This window comes from Megachile rotundata, chromosome 11 (assembly GCF_050947335.1).
Source record: "Megachile rotundata isolate GNS110a chromosome 11, iyMegRotu1, whole genome shotgun sequence".
Taxonomy (NCBI): domain Eukaryota; kingdom Metazoa; phylum Arthropoda; class Insecta; order Hymenoptera; family Megachilidae; genus Megachile; species Megachile rotundata.
Window position 1 is genome coordinate 6950457 of NC_134993.1, and position 23926 is coordinate 6974382.

General features: G+C 39.4%; 1 protein-coding gene across 2 annotated transcripts in view; it reads right to left on the reverse strand.

The window, feature by feature from the left end:
- Positions 1-283: 283 nt before the first annotated feature.
- Positions 284-23926, reverse strand: part of zfh2 (Zn finger homeodomain 2) — a 207837-nt gene continuing 184194 nt past the window's right edge. For both annotated transcript variants that reach the window (XM_076537570.1, XM_076537569.1), the window contains 4 exons: positions 12709-16064; positions 6372-9262; positions 2729-5464; positions 284-2623 (listed from right to left, as the gene is read on the reverse strand). In XM_076537570.1, coding sequence (XP_076393685.1) covers positions 2135-2623; positions 2729-5464; positions 6372-9262; positions 12709-15862 — 9270 coding nt within the window. In that variant the 5' untranslated portion in view covers positions 15863-16064 and the 3' untranslated portion in view covers positions 284-2134. The remainder of the gene's footprint in view (positions 2624-2728; positions 5465-6371; positions 9263-12708; positions 16065-23926) is intronic.

Below are 23926 nucleotides of genomic sequence, written 5' to 3' on the forward strand. Positions count from 1 at the left end.
TTACCTTTTCCATTACGAACAATCTGTATTTGATTGTAAAATCGGAAATTCCTTTTACGAATATTTATACAATTACAGGTAAAAATCTGCGTTCTACTTACACAAAAATCTGTACATAACACGTGAGCGGAAAGAAACGATGACTTTGATGCATTCGGTATTTGCGGCAACGACTTACCCCAAAAAAAAATAAGCAAGGAGAACTAGGAAATTACGTAACAACGATTAAGCGGAAGGGAACGGGAAATCGGATAAAAATGTCAAATAAGAAGAAAACCAAAGATTAATCTTATGATAGTATAGCTTTATTTTAGACTAGAACGGAAAAACAATATAATATTAATAATAATATAAAATAATAATAATAATAATAATAATAATAATAATTAATAATAATAATAATTAATACTTAATAATAAACTATATACACAAGAATAGTAGGGATCGACATACATAACATTATGTATTCTAATGTTCTAATGTGTAAATGTAACGTTTACGTGTGTTCATCTTGTGTATGTACGTATGCGATGCAGGGCGTACAAAGCTTTCGTTCGGATGCGTAATCCGTGTGTACAAGCGTGAAATCACGCGTATTGTGTACAAGTGTCTGACGTGTTGATAAAGAAAAAAGCAAGAAAGCGGAGGCACACCCTCGTTGGCCGCGAATGTAAACTAGCGCGAAATAAAATACATCGAAAAAGAGAGAAATAAAGAACGCATGTCTCGAGCTCTGTTCAAGGTCGACGTATTTCTAAAGAAGTCGATTCGTTGACGCGGGGGCAAGCGAGAGTGTGACTGTCATAAAAGGGGAGACGAAGGGAGGGGTCCGAGGGTATTCATAAATAACTAAACGTATAAAACAATAATAATTAATAATAGCCCCGATTAAGAGCGATATCGTCGTGGCGGCAAATAGGATCGTTGCGACGATGCCAAGGTAAAAAGAAAAGAGAGGGAAGCGAGTGAAATGACATTACAGCGAGAGAGAAATTCAGGTGTATACATATATGTATCCGTTCTTCGCAAGAGAGTCCCCTCTCCGGTAGATTGTCTGGTTCACGGAGGTCAGAATCGGGATTGTTCGAGATAAACAGGCCATATACGAGCCTCGGATAACAATGAGAGATTTTGCGAAGTATTTACAGTGAACGCTTTAAACATAACGAGCTGGAGATTTTAAACGTGAAACGACAAGGTGTTGGAATGGCTTTGTGGATATAAAATAATGACGACGATAATCATGCAAAACCGAAATGAGAAGGGGACGAGCAGTTTCGGGGGAGATAAGGGTACGATAGTTACGCTATGCAGGAATTAAGGCAACATATTCTCCGTTCTTTCTGGCTATACTATAATGAATCAAACGCTTCGAATAATAACCAAAATTGAATAGTGCTAGGGATCCATTATAAAATATAATAATAAAGTTTCTAATAATTTGTAATATAGTCTTTAACTGTACAGCAACGTATAATCGGGACGCTTTATTCATTTCTATCTGTCCGACGGCGATGATCGATCATTTAAAAGTTAATGCTTGAAATACGCATCTCTCAACTTTTATGCCATTCTCTCTCTCACTCACTCTTTCTCTTACTTTCTCTCACTCACACATACTTTCTGTTTCTTCTTTCGTTCGTTCGCATTCTCTCTTACGCTAAAATAGTCATCTGATAGGAACTTTCAGTATTGCCTAGCTCTGGATATATTATATTCGCACTATACATAAACGATTCCTCGAATTTTTCGTATAAATTCCATAATCGACAGGCCCCCTAGAGTATCACACGGGCCAGATTAAACAATACGGGTACGTATACACGCGATAAAGGGACACGTGCACAACATACAACGACAGTGACTTGCGCATGTTCGAAATTCAATATTACTACAAAACGATATTGGATAGAGCACACAAAGAGAGTATAGAAGTATGCATTTCCGTGCTCGAAGGGAAAGTTAAAATAAACGTCGACGCATCAAACATGTTCGGAAGTTAATTTATCGTTGAAAGTATGAAATCAGTCGCGTTCTCAACTCGACAACGTTTTCCATCGAACCGATTATTGGAAGAACACGAGTCGCGTTAAATGAGATAAGAATTTCGAACGAAATGCGGTAGAACGGTCGCTTAGGAGTCTAAGAGGTCAGCCAGACACTCACCGGCCGTGGTGGTAGCAGTGCTAGCCGTTGCGGCGCCCGGGTGTTGTTGTTGCTGTGGCTGGAACATCGCCGTAGGATGGAGGAACAAGGATCCGTACATCATGTTTTCGTCCGATTGCTGCTGCTGCTGCTGCTGGGCAGCTTGCTGATTAGTGGCTCCGACCACCGGCGAATTGCCGATTCCTGCTGTGCCACTGTTGCCGCCAGGAACGATCGGTGCGCCGGGTGTTGGTGGCACGAGACTGCCTTCTTCGACGGCAACACGCACCGACTCGATGTGTCGTCGCGAGAAAACATGTTCCTGAAGCGGCGACTTGGCCGAGTATCGGACTGAGCAGAGTCTACATTCGTCGGGCCCAGTTGGTCCACGATGTGGTTGGACAGCTGAGCCCTCGGCTGGCAAACCTGCCGCCAATCTAGCCTTTTTCTCCTTTGCACGGGCATTCTGGAACCAGACCTACAATTCGTTTCGGTTAGTTTGCGAGTTGGTCAACGACGAGGAGATCGTGTATTGAACGGCACGGTCGGGGGTCAAAGTCGTGTTAAATTTGGGAATGCTCACCTGAACCACACGCTTTGGCAGACCGATCTCGCGACCGAGCATCTCGCACTCGGCCATCGTCGGTGTTTTGTAATCCGAGAACAGTGACTTCATCACCTTCACTTGAGTGGCTGACATCTGAGTGCGATATCTCTTGCCACTTTGTTGGCCAGTTCCGCTACCGGTACCAGTCGCCGGTGGACCCGCAGTACTTCCAGTTCCTGCAGAAGCAGATCCTTGTCTCGAGCTCTGTGTACTCGAAGCTGGACTCGCTGGTCCACTCTCGTCATCTAGAAATTCTGTGGTTTCGCTCATACTGTCATCGTCGCAAATACTTCGTTCGGAAAGATCGGTCAGTGGACCGCAATCGCTACCACCGCGGAAATGTGCGCCATGTTGCTGTTCTTCTAACAAATTGCTCAATCCGAGACTCAATTTCATCGGACGACTGAGATCGACCGGTTTGCTCAAATCCAAAGGAGTTTCGCCGCTGTTGCTACCCGCCTGATGATTTGTTGCTTCTTGTTTGCCGTTACTGGCGTGTGCCTGCAACTCGCTGATGTATCGTTTCATTGACTCTTCATAGTACTTCTTCAAGGATGCTTCCATATCGGTGTTGAAAGGTGGGAACAACGGTGGCATCATGTTCGGTGTGCTTGGATTCGAGGGTACAGATTCCATTGAGAGTTCTTCGTCGGGGATATTATCGATATTAACCTCGCCTCGGGCAACCTGGTCAGCGTGTTTACTACTGAGATGTGATTCTAAAGCGGATTTTACTTTGAACAGCGCCGGGCAAAACGGACAACGTTTATTGATCACTTGGCTGTGCGCTCGAAATTGACCCTTCCGTTCACGAGCACGAGTATTTTGGAACCATACTTGAACAACCCGTTTTTTCAAACCGACCTCGCGCGCGATAGTCTCCAGCATCTTCCTCGATGGATTGGATTCGACTTGATATTTTTGATATAAATAATCCAACTGTTCTGGAAGTATGGTCGTTCTCAAACGTTTGTCTTTAGGCTGTTCACTATGTTCGGAATTTGATCGGGACTCGCCTCCAGTCCCCTCCTCGAAATCTTCGTATTTCCTCTTCCTATCTTGCATCATCGCGAGAAGTGGATGAGGAGTGTCCGTAGCTACGCTGGAGGTAGCGTTCAGTGCTTGCTGTTGTAGGATTCCAAAAGGTGAGTCTGGTGGATACGCCGGTGGGAATAAGGACGGGTTCATGATATGTACCAGCTGATGTTCTCTCCATTGTTCAAATCGTCCGAACATCAGATTGCATTTGTCGCACTGAAAGCTACCTTCCTTCGACTCGGATTGGGACTGTGTCTGTTGTGGTTGCTGTTGTTGTTGCTGCTGCTGCTGCTGTGTTTGTTGTTGGGACTGCTGAAGAGACTGAGTCACCGTTTGTTGTTGATGGTGGGGAGACGTAGTGGTGCTTAACGGTTGCTGAAGCTGTTCTGCGAGAGCAGGCGCAGTAGTTGGATTACTAGGTATAGGATTCGCTGTGGTCGTTGTAGAACTGCTGTTACTATCTTCGGAACTTAAAACCGCGGCAACCTGAGCCGCAGCAGCTTGTGCTTGAGCGCTCCTTTTAGCATCCTCCTCCTTAAAACAGTGCGTCTTCTGATGACGAATGAGTTCGTAATATCTTTGAAATACCAATAGACACTTTTTGCATTGGTAGTTTAAGCCTGGCGTTCGTTGAAAGCGACCTGAGCCATCGTCGCCTTCACGGTTGCCAGTTGTCACTGGTTCGGCAGCGGGTTGATTCTCGTATACCTTACGAGCTTTCTGCCTAGCGTTTTGAAACCACACCACAATCACACGCGGACTTAATCCGAGAAGCTTACTCAAGTATTCTAAATCGTCGTCCTTCGGGTATGCGTTGTTTTCAAAGAACTCTTGAAGAACTTTGATTTGATAATCGGTGAATCTAGTCCGGTTTGCCCGTTTTCCAGAGCTGCTGCTAGAGGAACTATTTCCGTTGGTACTCCCCCCAAAAGAGTAATCAGTCGGTCCACGTCCAGGGCTCAGAGATCTTTGAGGGGTCAAAGCCATTGCCGCAATGGCGCCCGGTACAACGCCACCTGGTCCAGGATTGGGGCTAGCAAAATTCTGCGGTGCTAATTTTGGTGGTAACATAGGTGTGGTTGGCGTATTGGTCGTTGATGGAGCATGTGATGAGACGTCATGATGAATGCCGGAAAAAACTGAACTCATGCTGAGGGCCGGAGAATGTGGCCTAGACTGCTGTCCACCCGAACTCCCTGGCGAATGATGCTGCTGCTCTTCTTGATGCTGCGACTGCTGCTGAATGTGGCACGGCGGTTGTTCCTGAATCTCCTGCTTTATCTCGCTAGCCTGAGATGTATTGATTGTTGTCGATGGCGGAGGAGTTGCCTGTTTATTCGGACTTTTGTCGTCGGAGGAACTACTTCCAGACACGCTAGAATTTAACGGAGTAACTTTTGCCTCCCCAGTCTTTTCATATTCTTCGAGATTCAAAGTGGTGCTAGGAGGATTGTTGAAGTTATAAGGACTATCTTTGTTACGTTGTCGTTCTTTAAATAACGTGTTCCGGAACCAGTGCTTAATCACTTTCGGCGGTAATCCGCTTTGTGCTGCCATGTCTAGTATCTGTTCTTCACCAGGGGAATTATTAATATCGAAATGTGCTCGCAGTATCTTAAGTTGTTCATCCGTGATGCGAGTTCGTGCTCGTTTCTGAGAAGCAGCTACGTTAGCCTGGAAGAAAAAATGTACCTATGCTTCCTTCCTTGTTCATATAACCTATGTGATAGAATAATTATTTTCTACAGTATATTATTAACATAATCTAATATATGCTCATATTTTTATACAAAAAATATAACCGTTTGAGTATTTGTTGATAAGAAATGTATAATCGTAAAAAAATATTTAATACGAAATAAAATTTACTGATATCCCAGGTTACAATAGACCTCACACAAAGTTTATGGAAAGTAACTAACAAATTTTGTTGAAGCTTTGCCATATTCTACTTCAAGTGATAGTAATTAGAACTTGTTATTGTCCCAATTCAATTGTTGGATTGATTTTGGTTCACGGACGTTAATTCAATTGTATGACTCATTTTTATAGTAGTGTAGAAGAGCTTAAATGTCAATCATAGTGTCTTATGTCACTCACACATAAAGCGAGAATGTAATTTCTTTAGACATGTCAGTGCATACGTGTGTGTCTGGTCAAGAATCAGAATGAATGGTGTCACAGCACAATTTTCAATGATCCATTAAACTACTTGAATTGTAACCGAACTAGAATGTAAGCAATATTAACGTCAATTTTAACCTAAACACAAACACGAAGAAATCAGGTTCCGAAACTTTATTGAAGCATGACGCGCGGATATAAAATAACTCACTGTAATTCACTTTCGAATATTCCCAGCGCAGAAATAGTTAGTAATTATGATCACAGTTATTCAATTATCAATAATATTTTTTATTGGTATTACTTGAGGTATAAAATTGCAAAATTTCAACCAGGTCCATCAAAAGCCCCTTTCTATAAAGTTCGTGCAGAGCCGTTTCTAAACTTGTATGAAATATCTAATTTAAAATTTTATTCGGTAAAATATTGCGTATTAAAGGACTGTGAAGTTACTCACGGCAGCTGCTTGTTGTTGTTGCAAAGCGAGATGTTGTTTAGCAAGAAGATCAGCTTGAGCATTGATAGGTGGATATGCGGTGGCTGCTCCATCATACGGAGGTGGTGGTAACATCATTGGTACTAATGGTGGTTGAAGATTCATGGCAGCTAAAGCAGGTACATTTAATCCAAGAGGTAGCCCCATCATACCCATCATCAATCCAGGATATTGTTGTAGTTGTTGTTGCAGCTGAGAAGCAGCCATGGCGTTTAAAGCAGCTTGCATTTCAGACATTTGTTGAGCCAAAGTTAACTGAGCATGCTGCTGCTGTTGTTGTTGTTGCTGTTGCTGTTGTTGCTGCTGTGGCTGTGGCGGCTGTTGCTGTTGCTGTTGTTGCTGCTGCTGCTGTTGCTGCTGTTGTTGTTGTGTTTGTTGAATATGGAGAGATGAATTTATTGGCAACACAGTAGGCGTAGTTGAATCTGTGCTCGACAACGGTGTATTACTTAACGCTGGAGTCGATGCTGGAGTAGTTGAAGTAGCTTCTGGAGTTTTGCTAACACGATCCTTGTTTTCGATAGGATCATCCTTTTCTTTTTCGCGTTGCTCCTTCTCCGAAACAACGTCCTGAACCTGACCAGATGCGGGTGTGGAGCTTCTCGGCCCAGAAGACGTGGACGAAGATGTTGCAACGGTTACCACGACACTTTTCTTCTCGTATTCGCATTTGAATTGTTGAGCATACTTCTCCAGAAACTCACGGGGCACCAAATCACGATGTACCTCCTCGCAGTGTGCTTTGAGAACCCACACGCTACTAAATTCTTTATTACAATGCTGGCAAGTGCTCCTAGTTAATTCCGGTATAACATCGTCGTCAATTTGCTCCTCAGCTTCTTCTTCTCTTTCGCGTGCAGCTTGGGCAGCAAGAGCTTGTTTCTGCTGCTCTTGTTTCTGTTGCTGTTGTTGAGCTTGCAGCGCGGCGGCAGCCTCCTCCTCTTTTCGTTGACGCCTCTGATGATTCTCATTAAACTGCATTACTAGATCGAATCCGAAACTCTCCAACAGATGCTTGTACATCTGCGATGTTTTGTGACGTGGCTGCGATAGTATATCTTGCGTCGTTTGCGACGAGTGCTGTGTACTTTGCTGCATATGCTGTTGAGGACCTGGTGTCGTAGATACCGGCGGTGGCGTTTTAGCAGGAGCAGATGAAGCGAGTTGTTGCGAAGCTGCCAATTGTTGAAACAACGCCAATGGATTGCTAAAGATGCAGTAAAGTTGTTGATGTGTAGCGAGTTGCTCTTGATTCACGAACAGAGCGCTGCATCGCGGACAGGATAACATAGACCCTGTGTTACCAGCATTCGTGTTAACGGGCGAACTATTTGGACTCGTTGGTGGTGGTTGTTCGATTAATGGCCGAGCAAGGTCTAATTGACCGCTGGCAGCGAGATCTGGCAGTTTACTGGCCCTCGTTTGATGCAGCACGCTTCTCATGTGAATATCCAAAGTACTACCTTGAGAGTATGCTACCTTGCAGATATTACATTTGTAAGGCTTCTTGTCCTGGTCTTGTTGCGAATCGGGTGATTCTGTTGGACTAGCAGGTGGCACAACGGAGATCAGAGTGTTATTATTACCCTGTTCTTGCATGGCTCTCTTCAATTTGTGTAAATGGCTAACGCTGTTATAGTGAACCAACAGTATATTTTTCTGAGTGAAGCTCTCCTTGCAAACGTCACATTTGTAAGGTCTATTCGGATCCAAGTACTTCTCCATCGGATAAGACATCTTCTCTCCTTTACGATGCAATAGCGTTTTATTGTGTCCAGTTAAATAGCTCTGCCGCGTGAAGGCTACTTTGCAGCGGTGACACTTGAACTTTCTACCCGGATCATGGTAAGAATCTTCGGCAACCGTTTGACTATTCAAATAGTCCTCCAAAAGACGTTGTTCCTTATGCAGCGGCGAAGAATCGCTCGCGTCGCTCTCTTCCTCGTCCGCCTTGCTAGTATCGTCCTCCACGTTCTGTTCCCCGCTCAAGTTACCTTGCCTACGTAGAGCTTCCTCGGTTAGTGCCAGAAGCAGAGGGTGAGCATGCAGCAAACTCTGCTTGTATTGTGCGAGTTCGTCCTCGTGCAGATCCGCGTGTGCAGATTCAAGATGTCTTTGAAGTGCCTGAACCGAACGAAATGATCGGCCGCACAACGCACATTTCGTCGCATCTCTGATAGCATGATACTGTGAGTGTTGTTGCAGTTTCTCTAAAGTCTTGAACGCGAGACTACATTGACCGCATCGATATTTGTAGACGTGTTTCTCGCTAACTGCTAGCGTAGGTGTAGTAGCCGGATGGATTTCCCTGTGGTGTTGTTGCAGCTCCTCCAAAGAGCGACACACGCGTCCACAAATGGTGCATCTTGTGATTTCCTCGATTTCTTCATTCATACTGCGTTCGCTCATTTCTTCTTCTTGCACCGGCTTCGTGGTCGTGGTCGGGGACGTTGGCGTAGTCGCTGCTGGGGTTAAAGTGTTTCTGGGATTGTTGTTCAACCAGTGGCTCTGATCCACTAAAAGCAACAGCCGCTGTAAGCCGTCAGCGTTCACCGAGTGAATTTGCATCACGTGTTTCTCCAAAGCGGAACGCTCTTTGAAGCTATCTTGACATAGCGGACACAACAATTCCGGAGCTGGTTCTTCCTTTACAGCCTCTACTTTGTCCTCGGAATCTTGGACATGAGCCACTTGCAAATGCTGCCTTAATTCTTCGCGTGATGTCGGTTGATAAGTGCAATATGGACAGGTGACTTCCTCCTGTTCGGTCTCTGGTTCTTGTTCCGGTTCTTGATCGTTGTCTGGCTCTTGCTTCACCTCGCTACCACAATCGCTACCTTCCTCTCGGCGTTCTGCAAAAGCATAAAAAAGATTCGTTTGTGATAAAAAGACAATTGCTACGCTGATAAATAAAAAAAATTTAGATCTAGGGACAATATAAAACTGAAGACTGAACAGAAATTAACACATTCAATCCCAGCTGTTTTTTAAAACATCCTACAGAAATAACAGCCAGAGGATATAAAATCACTCAAACATTAGAAAATATGAAAGTAGTGAACCTCTAATATTGGTCTAGACATAAATGCACTTCGTAGATTTAAAAATGTTTTTTACATCTTTGTTTTATTGTTGACCTACACTTACTCTGAAATCGAACGTGTTGAACTAATAAAAAGCAAAAAGCGACTTTATACTTGCAACTAATATTTAATGTAAATCAATGTAAGTTTAAGAACATTATAACGTTTATTGCTAAAAATTTCAATCGCAAGTAATGAAACTCAGAATATCTTCTGCTGTATTTGTATCGAGAACTTTGATTCAAGCAACATACACTCGTACGTCTTAATATTTCGATTACCATCTTCCGATAACGAAACCATGTAATTCTCTTTTTTGCTAAGACCTCAATAAATCGCCAATCGACGTCGAAAATCTTACCGGCCAAAAAAACAGACCATTAATCTTATAACTGCATGCGGACAGAAATGCAAACTGATAAAGTTGTAAGAGAAAGTAAATCACGTGTAACGGCCAGAAAGGCATTTTGTTCGACTAATTCAATGTTATATTCTGTTAACATGTTGATTGCCAATCAATCCGATCGAAGTGATGAGATTCTGATAACTTCTTCGCTTCAAGTGTTTCGATGAATATCGTGATAGCTAAATAGATTTATTTCTATTAGCTTACAAAGTTCATATAAATAACCAATTAATGCATGTTCTTTTATGATTATCATTATGAAATATTTCATTTTATTCGGCACATTTTGTTTACTTTTGATAATATTAAAAAATATTTCGGATACGAGAAATTTAACGTGATTATTTTTATCATTAATCTGTTCTTTATTTTTTATGTGAACAAAGGTATACTAGTATGTAGATAGAAATTACATGTTCAAATTTTTAAACAATAAATTTTAAACAATAGACTTCCATGTACTGGAAAAGTCATACTTAAGGAAGTAATGTAATATTTAAAAACTTTAAGCTTGAAATTATATGTTAAGTTAGCAAAGATTATAGATTATAGGTTATAGATAATATATTACAGATTGTAGATTATGGATTATGGATTATGGATTATGGATTATGGATTACAGACTATGGATTATAAATCATACATTATATATTACAAATTATATATCGTCTAAGTATATTCAGAATCACACGTTATACTGAAAATTTTAAATATTCAAATTTAGATATTGAAAAATTGAAAAATTTTAAAAGTTGAGAATTTACAATTTGAATTGAATTTAATAATTAGAAGTAAAACTAAAGTGTTTGAACATTCGTTATTTGAGAAATTGGAAATTTATGAAATGAGAAATTCATACTTAGAAATTTATAAGATTAAAATTTGTCAAATTTGTAAGATTAAGTATACAGAAATAATTTAATTTTTAAATTTGAGGTATTTAACAATTTGACAATTTAGGAAACTAAAACATTTAAGAACGTCGAAATTTGTAAATGTGGAAATTTAGGAGTTTGCGAAATTTATGAACTTGGAAATATGGAAACATTGAAATCCGAAATATTAAAAATTGTAGAAATGTAAGAATTTAAAATATTTTTAGAAATTAGAAAATTTGGTACGTTTTAATAAATTTAGAAAATTAGGAACATTAACAAATTTTAACAAATTTTGAAAATTAGGAATATTAACAAATTTTAACAAATTTGGAAAATTAGGAATATTAACAAATTTTTGGATTTAGTAATTCGGTAAGTAACAAATTTAAATAGAAATTGAAATGCGAGAATGAGGGATTTATAAATTTGAAAACGTAGAAATTCGAAAAATTAAATATTAAATATTGAATATTAAGTATTAAATATTTATATAAATACTAATTAATGATAATATGGTATAGTGTATATTTAAAAGCAAAATATGCTGTATTATATATGGTCATACTCAAGTTTTCAGCGTATAAAAACTAACATCAGAAGATGATTACGTACATGAGCAAAATTATTCAAAATGTAAAAATAGATATATTTCATGATTAACGAGTCTTTCCAAATACCACACTGATGTTTTTGCAAATATCCCAGAAACAAAATTCGCACAATTATACAAGCTTACAAAAAAGTCGATCACGACGTCCTTGATAAGCATATTGAGACCACCAAAATCGATTAAGTATATCCTTTCCCATACAATTACCAAAAGCAGTAGCCCGAAGCCAACAGAAGTTAATATTGTAACACATCGTATCAGGTGAAAGAGTTTCGCTAACGATGAAAAAGTACGAAGGGGGTGACGTCCTGGTGTGCAGATATCGCAGATGCTTTCTTGTCTGAATTAACAATACTTGAAATTACAGATTGGCAGAGTAAAATTATCGACAGGTCGTAACAACGAGGGAAAAACGCGTGGCTTGTGGAGAAAGCAAGGCAAGGAATAAAAGAAGTCCGCCTATTCGCGTGGTCTGATATTGTCTGGAACCGTATTTACATCGAGCAGCGTCAGTTGCGAAGGCACAACGCAAGGAAGAACGCGTGCTGTTGCTTTCAGTTTGTACGCGCCCTCTCTTCATATATTTATGTAAGTACAGGGCATCGATAGAATAACGCTCGGCATTGTGCGTGCCACAGCACACGCCATGACCATATGCCAGGCGAAATTGCTGTTGTTGTATGTTAATTACGCGATAATCAATGAAAATACTGAATTCGTTAAAAAACCTGATCAATTCTACTCTTATAAGATCGGACAGGTAGAAAGTAGCCTTCGTTAAAATCTATTATGTGATGTTCGGATATGATCATTCACGAATGTACTGTCAAGTGCAAATCACACATCTTCTAGACAAAACAGTGGTCGAAAAGATTTTAGGAAATTTTAAAATTTAAGGATGAATTTGAAGGAATAGAAACTTGGAACCCAGGAAGCTGGTGAATCTAAGAATATGAAGACCTAGTGGTTACTGAAGTATGAGAAACACGAGCTATTCTACAACCTATATCTAACATCAAGGTTACTTATTATTTTAGAAACGATCTAGATCTTAGAATATCTAGATTATTATTTCTTCGACGTGTCTCTACTAAAAACTGTATGTATTGTATTAATCTACTATAAAAACGTTTACTGTTTTAAATATCCCTATCATCTATCCTTTGACAAGAAATAAAATCAATGCTATATTATAATTAGCGATATACTTTTGATGTATATCATTTGTGCAATAACAGAAAAGATATGAACAAATAAAAGCAACAAAAGCAAATTCAATAGCACATTGTAAACTATATTTAATCTCTAAGTTTGTACTCACCACTATTAACATTAGTAGCATTCGGAGTGGTCGGTGTAGTGGGACTGGGTTGTTGCGCAGATGGAACGTCCGGATCGCTCATAACTTGAAAAACATCACCGATGTCGGTATGCGGTGTCTCGTTTCCTTGAATTCCGCTTCGTCGATGTAACTGATGCAACTGTTCCATCTGAAGATGCCTTAAAGATCGAACATGCTGCAGAAGCGGCAACCTGTGTCTTGCACTGAATCCGCAGAGCGCGCAATGATACAGTTTCGCCTGTGATGGCACATTGGCACTTGCTTCTAACAGGTGACGAAGAAGTAGAGCTGCGGCTTCGTGTCTGGGCGATGCAGCGTGCAAGGCCAATTTATGGGCACTATTCGTGTAATAATCGCATGCGTGACAGCGTAATTGCGGGGCGCTAGTAGGTGAGGCCAGGTACTTGAGTTTCCACTCGTTTCTAGGCCCACCCTCCTTCACGTGATTCACGTGCTGCAGACGTTGGAGGTGCTTATCAGTTTTGCAGTGGAGTTGAAAATTCGCTTTTAAGTTAGTTTTATAGGAACAAAGTTTACAGACGAAATGGCCAGCCACCAACGCAAGAATTTCGCCTTCGCGCGTTCTGGTCCTGTCGACAGCCAAATGATGACCCAACGCTTCCAACGAATCCGTCGCGAAATTATTACAAACGCAGCAATGATAAAGATGAGATGGATCAGGGTCAGCTGGCTCGGGTGGTGGATCCATGCTGTCCGGTGAGAGACCAACGTCTCCGCCAAGATTGCCCATCGCACTCATACTCGCCATACCACCCATAATTTCCGGTGGAAGTTGCGGTGGTAACTGTCCACCGGTCATCATCTGAATTAACAGAGCCTGATTGTAAGCCATATCTGCCAAAGCTGCTTCCGCGTGCTGTGGTTTGTCCAAACCGCCCAAATGAAGCAACTGCTCGAGCTGCTGTTGATGCTGCTGTTGCGCTTGCTGATGATGATGTTGAGCCTGTTGATGATGGGACTGTAGCGCCGATAAAGTTTGCATGTGTTTCACGTTCTGCTGTAGAACCAGCATATTGTGCGTATGTTTTTCGCTAGTCATGTGTATCCTCAAATTTCGAGCGACGTTGGTTTCATAGTTGCACACGTCGCAACGAAACGTTGGTTTCGGTTTACCTTGATTTCCGACCTGGCCAGTGATATGCGGACTATGATTTTGCTGGTGATGCGGACTTCTCGTTGGCATTGGCGCGTCCTGAGAAGAAGATGGATTGTTCGCGCTTGAACTGCCACCGCTACCCTGCTGAAGCTCTTGCATGTTGTTTAAATGCTTGTCACTTTGCATATGAATACTGAGATTGCCTTTCGTCGTGGTAGAATAGTTGCATACTTCGCACCTGTAAGGCTTGTATCCGCAGGTATATGTCTCGCCACGAGCTAATCTAGGATGTGGTTGACCAGCGATGCAATAAATGCAAGAGGTTTCGCTCTCTGGATGCTTCTCTTTCATGTGTATCTCCAGAGTTTCTTGGTACTTGTAATGCCAATTACATTTTGGACATTTTAACGTTTTACACGAGTTCCGGCTGTGAATCCCAGCTAGTGGACCACCTGGACCAGCCAATCTGCTGCTTGCTAATATAAGTTCGCATTTCGGACACTCGACTCCGCTAGGCCTACCCTGCATATGCTCTGGACAGACACCGATGGTCGTACCCGTCAAAAAATTCGGTGGTTGTTGGGTCAAAGAGGCGTAAGAAGACGGTGATCCTTTCGTCGACGAAGACTGCGGTGGCGGCGAAGTATAATGAATGCCAGCAGTTTCGGGTGCTTTGGCCCACGATGCAGCACTAACTTGAGCACCGGTCCACTGATGTTGCTGTGGTTGTTGATGATTGTACGCGAGAGGATGATTCGAATGGGACGTGGGTGTCGTAGGAGTACTGGAGGACGGCCTCTGTTGTTGCTGCTGTTGCTGTTGGGGACTACTCGGTACTCCAGGGGTACTGGCAGGGGTACTAGTCGTTGTCGGTGTTTCATGATCGTTGGATTCGGAACGTTGCTGTTGCTGTTGACTTTGCATCTGCACAGGCGACGGCTGCGGACACGTGGAGCTCGTAACGGGTTCGAGAAAACTGACCAACGGTTGTTTTCCTCTACCCACAGCTTGAATAATAGCCGATGCGGTCGAATGCGAAAGTATCTGCCTTTCGTCTTCCATCAAGGTAAGTTGGTGCTCGCCCTGTGCGTGTGCTACGAAACTTTTCGCGTAGCCAAAACTGAGTTTGCATATGAAGCACATTAGAATAGGTTTTACAGGTACCGACGCGGCTGGAGATGGAGGAGTAGCCGGAGGTGGAGGCGGTTGTTTACTACCCTCCGCGCTTCTGTAACTAATCACTCGATAACTGTGCATCACAGGAAGATCGGGATTGTGCTGTTGCACCGCCGAACGTTGTTGCTGTTGCTGCTGCTGCTGCTGATAAGCCTGATGCGCGTACAGTCTTGACACGTAATACGCGCTCGCGATCTGAGGAAATACTAAAGAATGAGGAACCGAAACACCGCGCCCATCTACGATACAACCGTCCGGCAGCGAATCATCTTCGCTGAGCTCACTCTCTCCCTCGATAATATATGCCGAGCCGTCAGGATTATAGACAATCTTTCCATCAAATTTCTCAACATCGCCCCCCGTTGGGCTGGGACTAGGACTAGGACCTTGTTGTTCCTGCTGTTGCCCTTGCGACTGCATTGTCATAGTAGTTGTAGTTGTTGTGGTAGTATCTGCGATCGGCGTGGGCGTCGGTATAGCATCGCGAGTGCAGGGTTCCGTGCCTGAGGGTGGACTAGCAGTCCGGGGGTGATGAGGCTGATGTAGTGCAGCCCCTGCTGCCGGGGGGGACCCGCCCCCTCGACCCCCCTCCTCCTCCGGGCTCATCTCCTGCTTCTGTTGCGTGTACGTGGAATTTTGGAAAAGCCCGCCGTGTTGCTGCTGTCGCTGTTGCTGTTGCTGTTGTTGTTGTTGTTGCTGTTGCTGATGATGGGCCGCCACCAGCTGCTGGTAAAGCTGATGTTGCCCGATCGCGCTCGACGTATGTTGTTGAAGATGCGAGGGAGGAATGGTGTGATGCTGAAGGTGGTACTGGGGGGGATGAGGCTCACTGGAGGGCATCACCCCAAACGTGAGGCGGGCGCCAGCCTCACATCACCTAAGGCGCCTGCGCCTACACTTTCTCGACTTCCTCTTCTTCTTCTTCTTCTTCTCCTACCAAACGTGCTCCCCGCCTTCGTCGTTTGCTCTCCGTTCGTCGAAATCTCCTTTCCGCCACCAACAGATGCTTTACTAGCTACCCCGACACAACCCCAGGTCGTACCTGTAACAGACAAATGCAATCACGTAATTAGCGATGCTGTCAAGATTTTCTGATGAGCGAATATCAAAATAGTAATTACACTACTACAGGTATATAAACGGTTCTCGTTCTAACCGAGTTAACGGCTCTAATCTGTCAGCTCGAGGAGTAATGATTTTGCAAGGAACCTTATAAGATAGCCTGGCGGAATAATCCAGGGCAAAAAGATCCCGCTTTGAGGACAGACAAATACTTGGAAAATGCGGCAAGCTGCGTGTACAGAGGATCGACCCAACGATGGCTGCGAATGGGTACACAAAACCAAAGACTTGGCACAGTAACACAGGGCACCCTGTATTCGGATTACCTGAGCCCTTCGTGGACCCAGCTGTGTTTGCGACCCAACGACCAAGCTTATCTATCGATTGGATATTGACGTCTCTCTTCGGTCCGTGCATGCTCGAAAAAAAAAGTTATAACAGAAAAAGGTTGTACGATGAAGCTAGGGTATGAATGCTCGTCTTGTGTGTACTAAGATTACAGTATTCCGTTTCGTTTTGAATTCTCCCTTTCTTTACCAATAAAATGACAAATTGTCCTGGCAAACATAGAAATATTTTCTGTCTGAACGGGATGCGTTGTTCTATGAGTCCGAAGGTCGAGCACGTGAAGACTGTACCACCGTGAGATATCACCTTTGGAAATATCGCTATGTCAACAGCCGCACGCATGCTCAAGATTATATTCAGATTCCTGCCGGCAGCGAACATGCGTCTAATAATCTAGCCCCAATTACGTGAAATCGCGGCCTCGAATCATTTGGTTTGTGGTTCGAAAGATCGCAACCACAAGTATTCGTGGAATCTAACGGGTTAATAATGAGAGAAGTGGGTGTACACAGACTCACGCACGTATGAGTGCACGCGTGTATAAGGGTGTAGCGCAGCGTGACGAACCCAAGAGTCCTTCGTGTTATGGAAGCTATTTAGGAAAGTTCTTTTTCCCTCTTCAACCTATGATCCCGGATCGTCTTTCTCGTTCGTTGCAAGCTCGCCGCTGGACATCATGATACATAGATGCATAACATCATACGGCCTCTTTCATTCGCCATCTCTGTCTCCCTTCGTCTACCTTTCTCTCCGCTAAGAGCACAGTTATAATTCCGTGATGCAAATTCCATAATCCAATGACCGTACCCCAGGCTTCTCGTACAATATCACTTTTGTGGTGCGTGAGCCGCAACGAACGCTGATCGATCCGAGGAAACATTAAATTAATAACGAGAATCAATAACTTTTTTTTGCTTTCCATTTTCATTAGTCATTCTCTTCTTATTTCCTTAGTATTGATATGTTGAATATTACAGAGCGAATTATTCTAGTTTGCGTTCGTCTATTTATCTGTTTAACAATATTTTGAACTTATAAGAAAATTTTAATTACAAAAATTAATCATAACTGTTAAAGAGAGATAATTAACAACTACCTATATGATACGCATACGCATTTATACATAAAAAAAGGAAAGGATGTAGAAAATAACACTGATGGTTAAATTAGAGACAAGCTGTTGTGTAACCAAAAACATCTGCCGATCTAGCATCACCTGTCCCGAGTTATCTATTTCTAACTAATTTATCATCCGTTTGAACGAAGCTAGGAATCGAAGAACAGCCTAGTGGTAAGATATCTTCAATCAGGCTAGATCTCAATAGAAATTTTTACTCTATCCTCATACTATCATCTTTTATTATACGATCAAATCTTAACTGCTCCTCCGTTATGCAATTTTTGATAGGGTGCGTTTCTTCGATTCCTCTGATTTGCGTTAATAACCTGTTTCGTTGCTAGTTGATTACAGAACTGGTTAATTGTTCATCCGGTTGATGGATATTTCGAAAATGAGCGTTGCATACGTAACCATTATCTGTTAAAAAATTGGTTAAATATATTAAATCTATTATTGCTCCAGCGAGACTAAATTTATTAAAGGATAATCAATTGTATAAACCTTTTATAATCTGTAGCTGTGAGTTTACAATTCAAGTTTTTACAATTTATTAAATTTGAGACGTTCGACTAATTCTTTGCAGTAATGTTTCAACAACATAACATCTGAACACATTTATTATAATGATCTTAAAGCAAGCATCAGAAACAAAATTAAATCACTGTAGAATTGGAGGGACGCCAATACTGCAGAACACTTATTTAGTCCAAGATATTTTCTGAAAAATTCCTGTTAATTCACTGAACATAGAACATCAATCAATACTTAGCGAGGTTAAGAGTAGGTCACATAAGCTGCACTCATGTTCACCTAACCACAAAAGAAGAGATTTATATCAGAATTATTGTAAAACTGCTCCACGTATTAGAACGAAGGAGAACTCAACTTAAGAAATCTTAAATTTACTTTAAATAACGAGGACGTAATAAAACATAATCTGATTCCAACAAATAAATCTTTTTGAGCTAATCTAACTATAGTGAGCATCAGTCCACACTATTATTGTTAATTATTATAAACAATATCACCACTGTAATAACAGAAATGTTGTAAATTCTGTCAAATGTAAATATTGTAATAATTATTTAATAATGTAGTATCCTAGTGTAGTATTATTCGATTTTATGAAATGTAACTGTACATTATTGTAGTCTCTGATAATCCTCTGATGTGGATGTAACTTTAATTATCCTAACATTTACTTAATATTTCAGTCACAACAAATTACTAATCTAAATATTTTGCATTAACTTATTTGTTTCATATTTAGATGTCTACAATTATTAAATATCACGATAATTCGGTATAGTATTGCTTGAGTTTATGAAATGTAACTGTACAATATTATAGTCAGTAATAATCTGAAGTAAATGCAAGTTTAAATTAACTTAAAATATTCTAACATTAATTTAAGATTTCAGCTACGAATTACTAAGGAAACTAAATACTTTGCACTAATTTATCATAAACTCAGAAAAGTTAAAGTTTGAGATATACTGAAACATAAATCTAAGTATCAGTTTTGTTTGATACGCAATATAAAAAATTGATGGATTATTTTCGAACATATCAAAAGTTCAAATATAGAACTTCTAAAATTTAGAGATTCTTTATAATTAAGTCGCCGTGATTAAACATATAATTACGCGACAAGACCTAGTTGTGGACAAGGTAAACCCAGTTTGAGTTGCAAATTACTTCCTAAAAAGAGAAGAAGTTGAAACAAGGTTACGACCATTAGTGTAACTAGGATTTTTTGTCTTATAGTCAACCTTGAATTACCATTCTTTAAATTGTTATGCGTTGTATAATAACACAGTCATGTTCTATATCGCCACGTGTTATATCATATTTAGGAAAACAGGGTAACCAACATTTCATCGGGATGAACTATTCTGCCTCCTTAGTTATGCTATATTTTAGTATTATTAAGAAATAAAATATTTAATAATATACAGCTTTATATATTTTATATCATATAGAAAAATGTGAATTTTTGTTTAACAGAAGTAAAATATTGATACATAATAATATATAATAATAAAAAAGTTCGATATATTTGAGAAAATTTAGCGCATGTTACAAAATTTAAGGATGTCTTAAATTTGCAGAAAAGTATGTTGAAGGAGAACTACATGTGATGACATATTAAAAATAAAAAAAAATTGTTATTAAATGATCCCGAAAATAGTATAAGAGAAAGTTTAATATTTAATTAACAAATGCTATTAGCATTAGCAATTATTAATGAATGTGCTAGTACTAGCAATGAATGTACTAATACTAGTACTAATTTATTAATATCAGTTAGTTAATATTAATTTAATTTTAGTAATTAGTACAACTATTATTACTACCATTAGTAATATTAATTTAATCCTTAATCCTTTTAGTGCTAAACGATATATCGTTGTCAGCAACACTTGCAATTATTATTCTAAATACCATTCTCACTATTTTTTGGCTCAAACCTTACTAAACTTTTTTGATTTCTTTGACGTTTGGTATTCTAAGGTACAACTTCACTCGGCACTAAAGGAGTTACCGATACCTTCAATTATATCATTCAATCGTATAAATTTATCGTTCAAGAAATTACAGAGAATTCTACTTGTAGTTCATTGCAAAATAATTTTGTTATCCGCAGATCGTGTAAAGTTAGCGTCGATTAAAAGTCGTCAGCCCTAATTGCTTTCTACGTTTCTCCCCACGGCTTCTGTCGCAGAAAACACGACACGATTAACCAAATGCGAGGTTCCACCAACTAACCGAAGGGTTATAATCAGAAACGGCGTTTCCACGAAAGGAACGCATCGTTTCCGTGTCTCGTGGCGAGCTGCCGGCGCGGAAAGACAATTGCCCTATGCCAAAACGTGAAACGAGCAAATAATACGAATCGGACGGAACATAATCGTTGCTCGAGAGAAAGTCGAGAATGAACGCAGGTGGTTGATGACTTTGCACTCGACTTGCTGGTAGGGGGAGAAGGAACATGAATCGAGAGACGAAGAGACAACGAATGACAATTCGACCAAACGGCAAACAGAGGACAGAGGTTTCGATGATGCGAGGTAAACATTCGGCGAACAACCGCGAAATCGACGCAGTGGTCTTTTGTTTGACGCGCCGTTTCACCGGAAACCGAACCGATGTGCTCCTCACGCGAAAGTCCCTTTTGTGTTCTCCGAGGAAGAATCGAGGCCCACATGACGATCGCTCGCGCATTTCGACCATGCACGAAATACGAAAGATGCGCGCAATTATGGCCTCCCAATTATCTCGTACGCGTCTCGTTATTTATTGAATATCGTGGCTGTTCTTATTTCACAGGCGAGCTTGCGTGCTGATTCGGGACGAAGACGAATGACGCATACCGATACGACCGCTTCTTTTACGTTTCTGCGCAACGATCCAAATAATTATTGCCGTTCGAACGCGTTAACACGCTGCAGAAGGTACCTTTCGAGACTTGCACCGAGTAAATTAAACAGGATACACGTAAAAATAAATTATGAACATTTTTTTCTCGTTTTTACACTCAGTTTGCTTTTTTGTAACTTTTATTGACAAATGTTGTGACATGGCACCTTACACGCCTGATATTAACATTATACGTCATATCGATATTAACGAGATTGCACATTGATATTCGATATGAATAATATTGTAATTTATATCGACAGGGGATGAACATTGTAACTTATATCGGTACTTAATATCAACAAAATTGTAATGGATATCGTCACATAGTGTCAGCAATTTAATATGTGACATTTAATATGAATAACATCGTAGTTTACATGAGTACATGATATAAACAACATTGTAAGTCATATCGACACTTGATATGAATAACATTGAAACTTATATCGATACTTAATATCAGAAACATTGGAACTTATAGCGACACCTGATATGGACAACATTGTAATTTAGATTGAAACTTGATATGAATATTGTAATTGATATCGATGCTTAATATCAATAATATTGTAACTTATATCAACACTAAATATCAACAATGCTGTAACTTATATGAACAACTAATATCAATAATATTGTATAATATCGGCACTTAATGAACAACGTTATAATTCGAATTAACACCTAATATGAATAAAATTGTAAATCATATCGACACCTAATATGTACAACATTGTAATTCATACTGAAACTGAATATCAATAATATTGTATAATAATATCGACACTTAATGAACAAAATTATAATTTAAATTAACACCTAATACGAACAAAATTGTAAATCATATCGACATCTAATACGTACTACACTGTAGTACACACTAAAATTTATTATAAACAATGTAACTTATTCCGACACCTGATATGAACTACAGTATAACTTTCACGTAAACTATTTATAAATTGAACTTGTTGTAATGATCATATTAAATGTTGATATGTAGAGCAGAAACGAATATCAAGGTTTTAATCTGTACATAGTACATCTTCGACAATGATTGAAAATTGCATGTAATAAAGAATATAATGCTCTCGTATAACAGCCATCACCGTTCATTATCGTTATGTTTTGGTTAATAGACGTTTTCCGTTTTGAACGTAACGGATACTTTCTGCGTATACAAATTGAAGTGGAATTGACTTCCATTTCTGTTGTAATTTTGAAAGAAATAAAGAAGTTCTATGATAATGTAAGTGTAGGTATATTAATGGAAATTTCAAGGCTGTGCTTATTTTGGTATACCAAAAAATAAAATTAAGTTTTAGATTCACCATTTGTTGCTTAATTTTTATCACTTTTGTAAAAGAATGTATTTTCAAATATGTTATGAAATACTTTCTATGTAAAATATTTGTTAAGGGGAAATTATACAATATCACAAATATGAAATATTTTGAAAAGGTATAACAAAAGTTGTAATTACCAAAATTGAGAAATATTTACAATAGTTTCAGTAATTATGAAATTTGCAATTTATTTATGTTAAATAAAATTCCGAATTGTTAAATATTTTATTTTAAGTGGTCTAGGGTTATGAATCGTTACAAAGCAAATATAGAATCATTCCACTATAGGTACTTCTGTCTATAAGAACTGCTATAGAAAATGTTTAAAAAATATGTAGTAACAAGGATTATACTCCTACAATTTTTTATGATTTTATCTTAAGCTTGCTATATTTTATAAAACTCAAGGTGCAAGACTCAATCAACATTATTTATTATTTTGTAAATAAGCCACAATCGAATGTTGATCGATAAAAAAATGTCAATTCATGATAAAACAGATAATAGCTTCATTTCCATTCCTCATTCATTCCAGGTCCATCGTTAAATTTCACCTTCTTCTTTTAAGTATTTTTATAGCTCCGTAATTTGTTCTCAGTAACATTCATTATTATTTATGTAAATTAAAGAGTCACCATTAAAGAACTCCCGTGAAGTGTGCTTCAAAAATCTGCTTAATGATACTGATCATTAAATGTAACACTTTTATAATTCCACTCTGCGTCCTGTTTTTCTTATTATTGTTATTGTTACCATCATTACCAAAACCTTTCTATTTAATTAGTGTACATTTGTCGAACACTTAAGAACATTTTTGAGAAAAGATTACTGCTTTTAACCTTAGTCACAAATGAGGGAAGCGAATCAAGACTACTATTATGACTTTTCTCTTAAAGAAATTAGTGATTTGAGATCGCTCTATTTGACAGTTAACAGGTAACTGCTATAGTGAAGAAGTATGCGCACCAAGACCTAACGTAACTATTCAGAATACAAATATTTAATTTCCTAAAATAGGTTTTTTAAGGAATCTTGCATAAATAAGGTGGTCTGTATCTTCTCCAAAATACATACTATCCAAATTTCCATATTTCTAAATTTCCAAATTTCCCTCTCCTGAAATTTCCAAATTTCAAATTTATAATTTATAAAATTTATAAAACACGTGGTACCATTTCAGTTACGGGATGTTGATACTATAATATTAACAATATAAGAATTCTTATTAGAACGTCTTTTCGTAATGAATCCTCATTTACACTCACTCGACTTTCCTTGTTACAAGTAACACACTCATTTGCTTCTGTTTTCAATCACTCGATCCCACTCACTTTATGATTCGTTCTAAATTTCAACCGTTAGATCGGGATCCAAATAGACTCTCTATACACAGTATTATGAACAAACTTATAAGAATTCTATATTCACGAATATAATACAAGTTTCGAAACAAATTCTAAAAATAATAAAATTAAAATAATCAGGAATACTTAACTTTTCGATACGTGATGATAAGAGAAATCCATCACATTTTCAGAAGTTGAAATATTTAGTTATAGTTATAATTTATTTAGTTAGCTATAAAAAGACTTGCGAAAAAGAGAT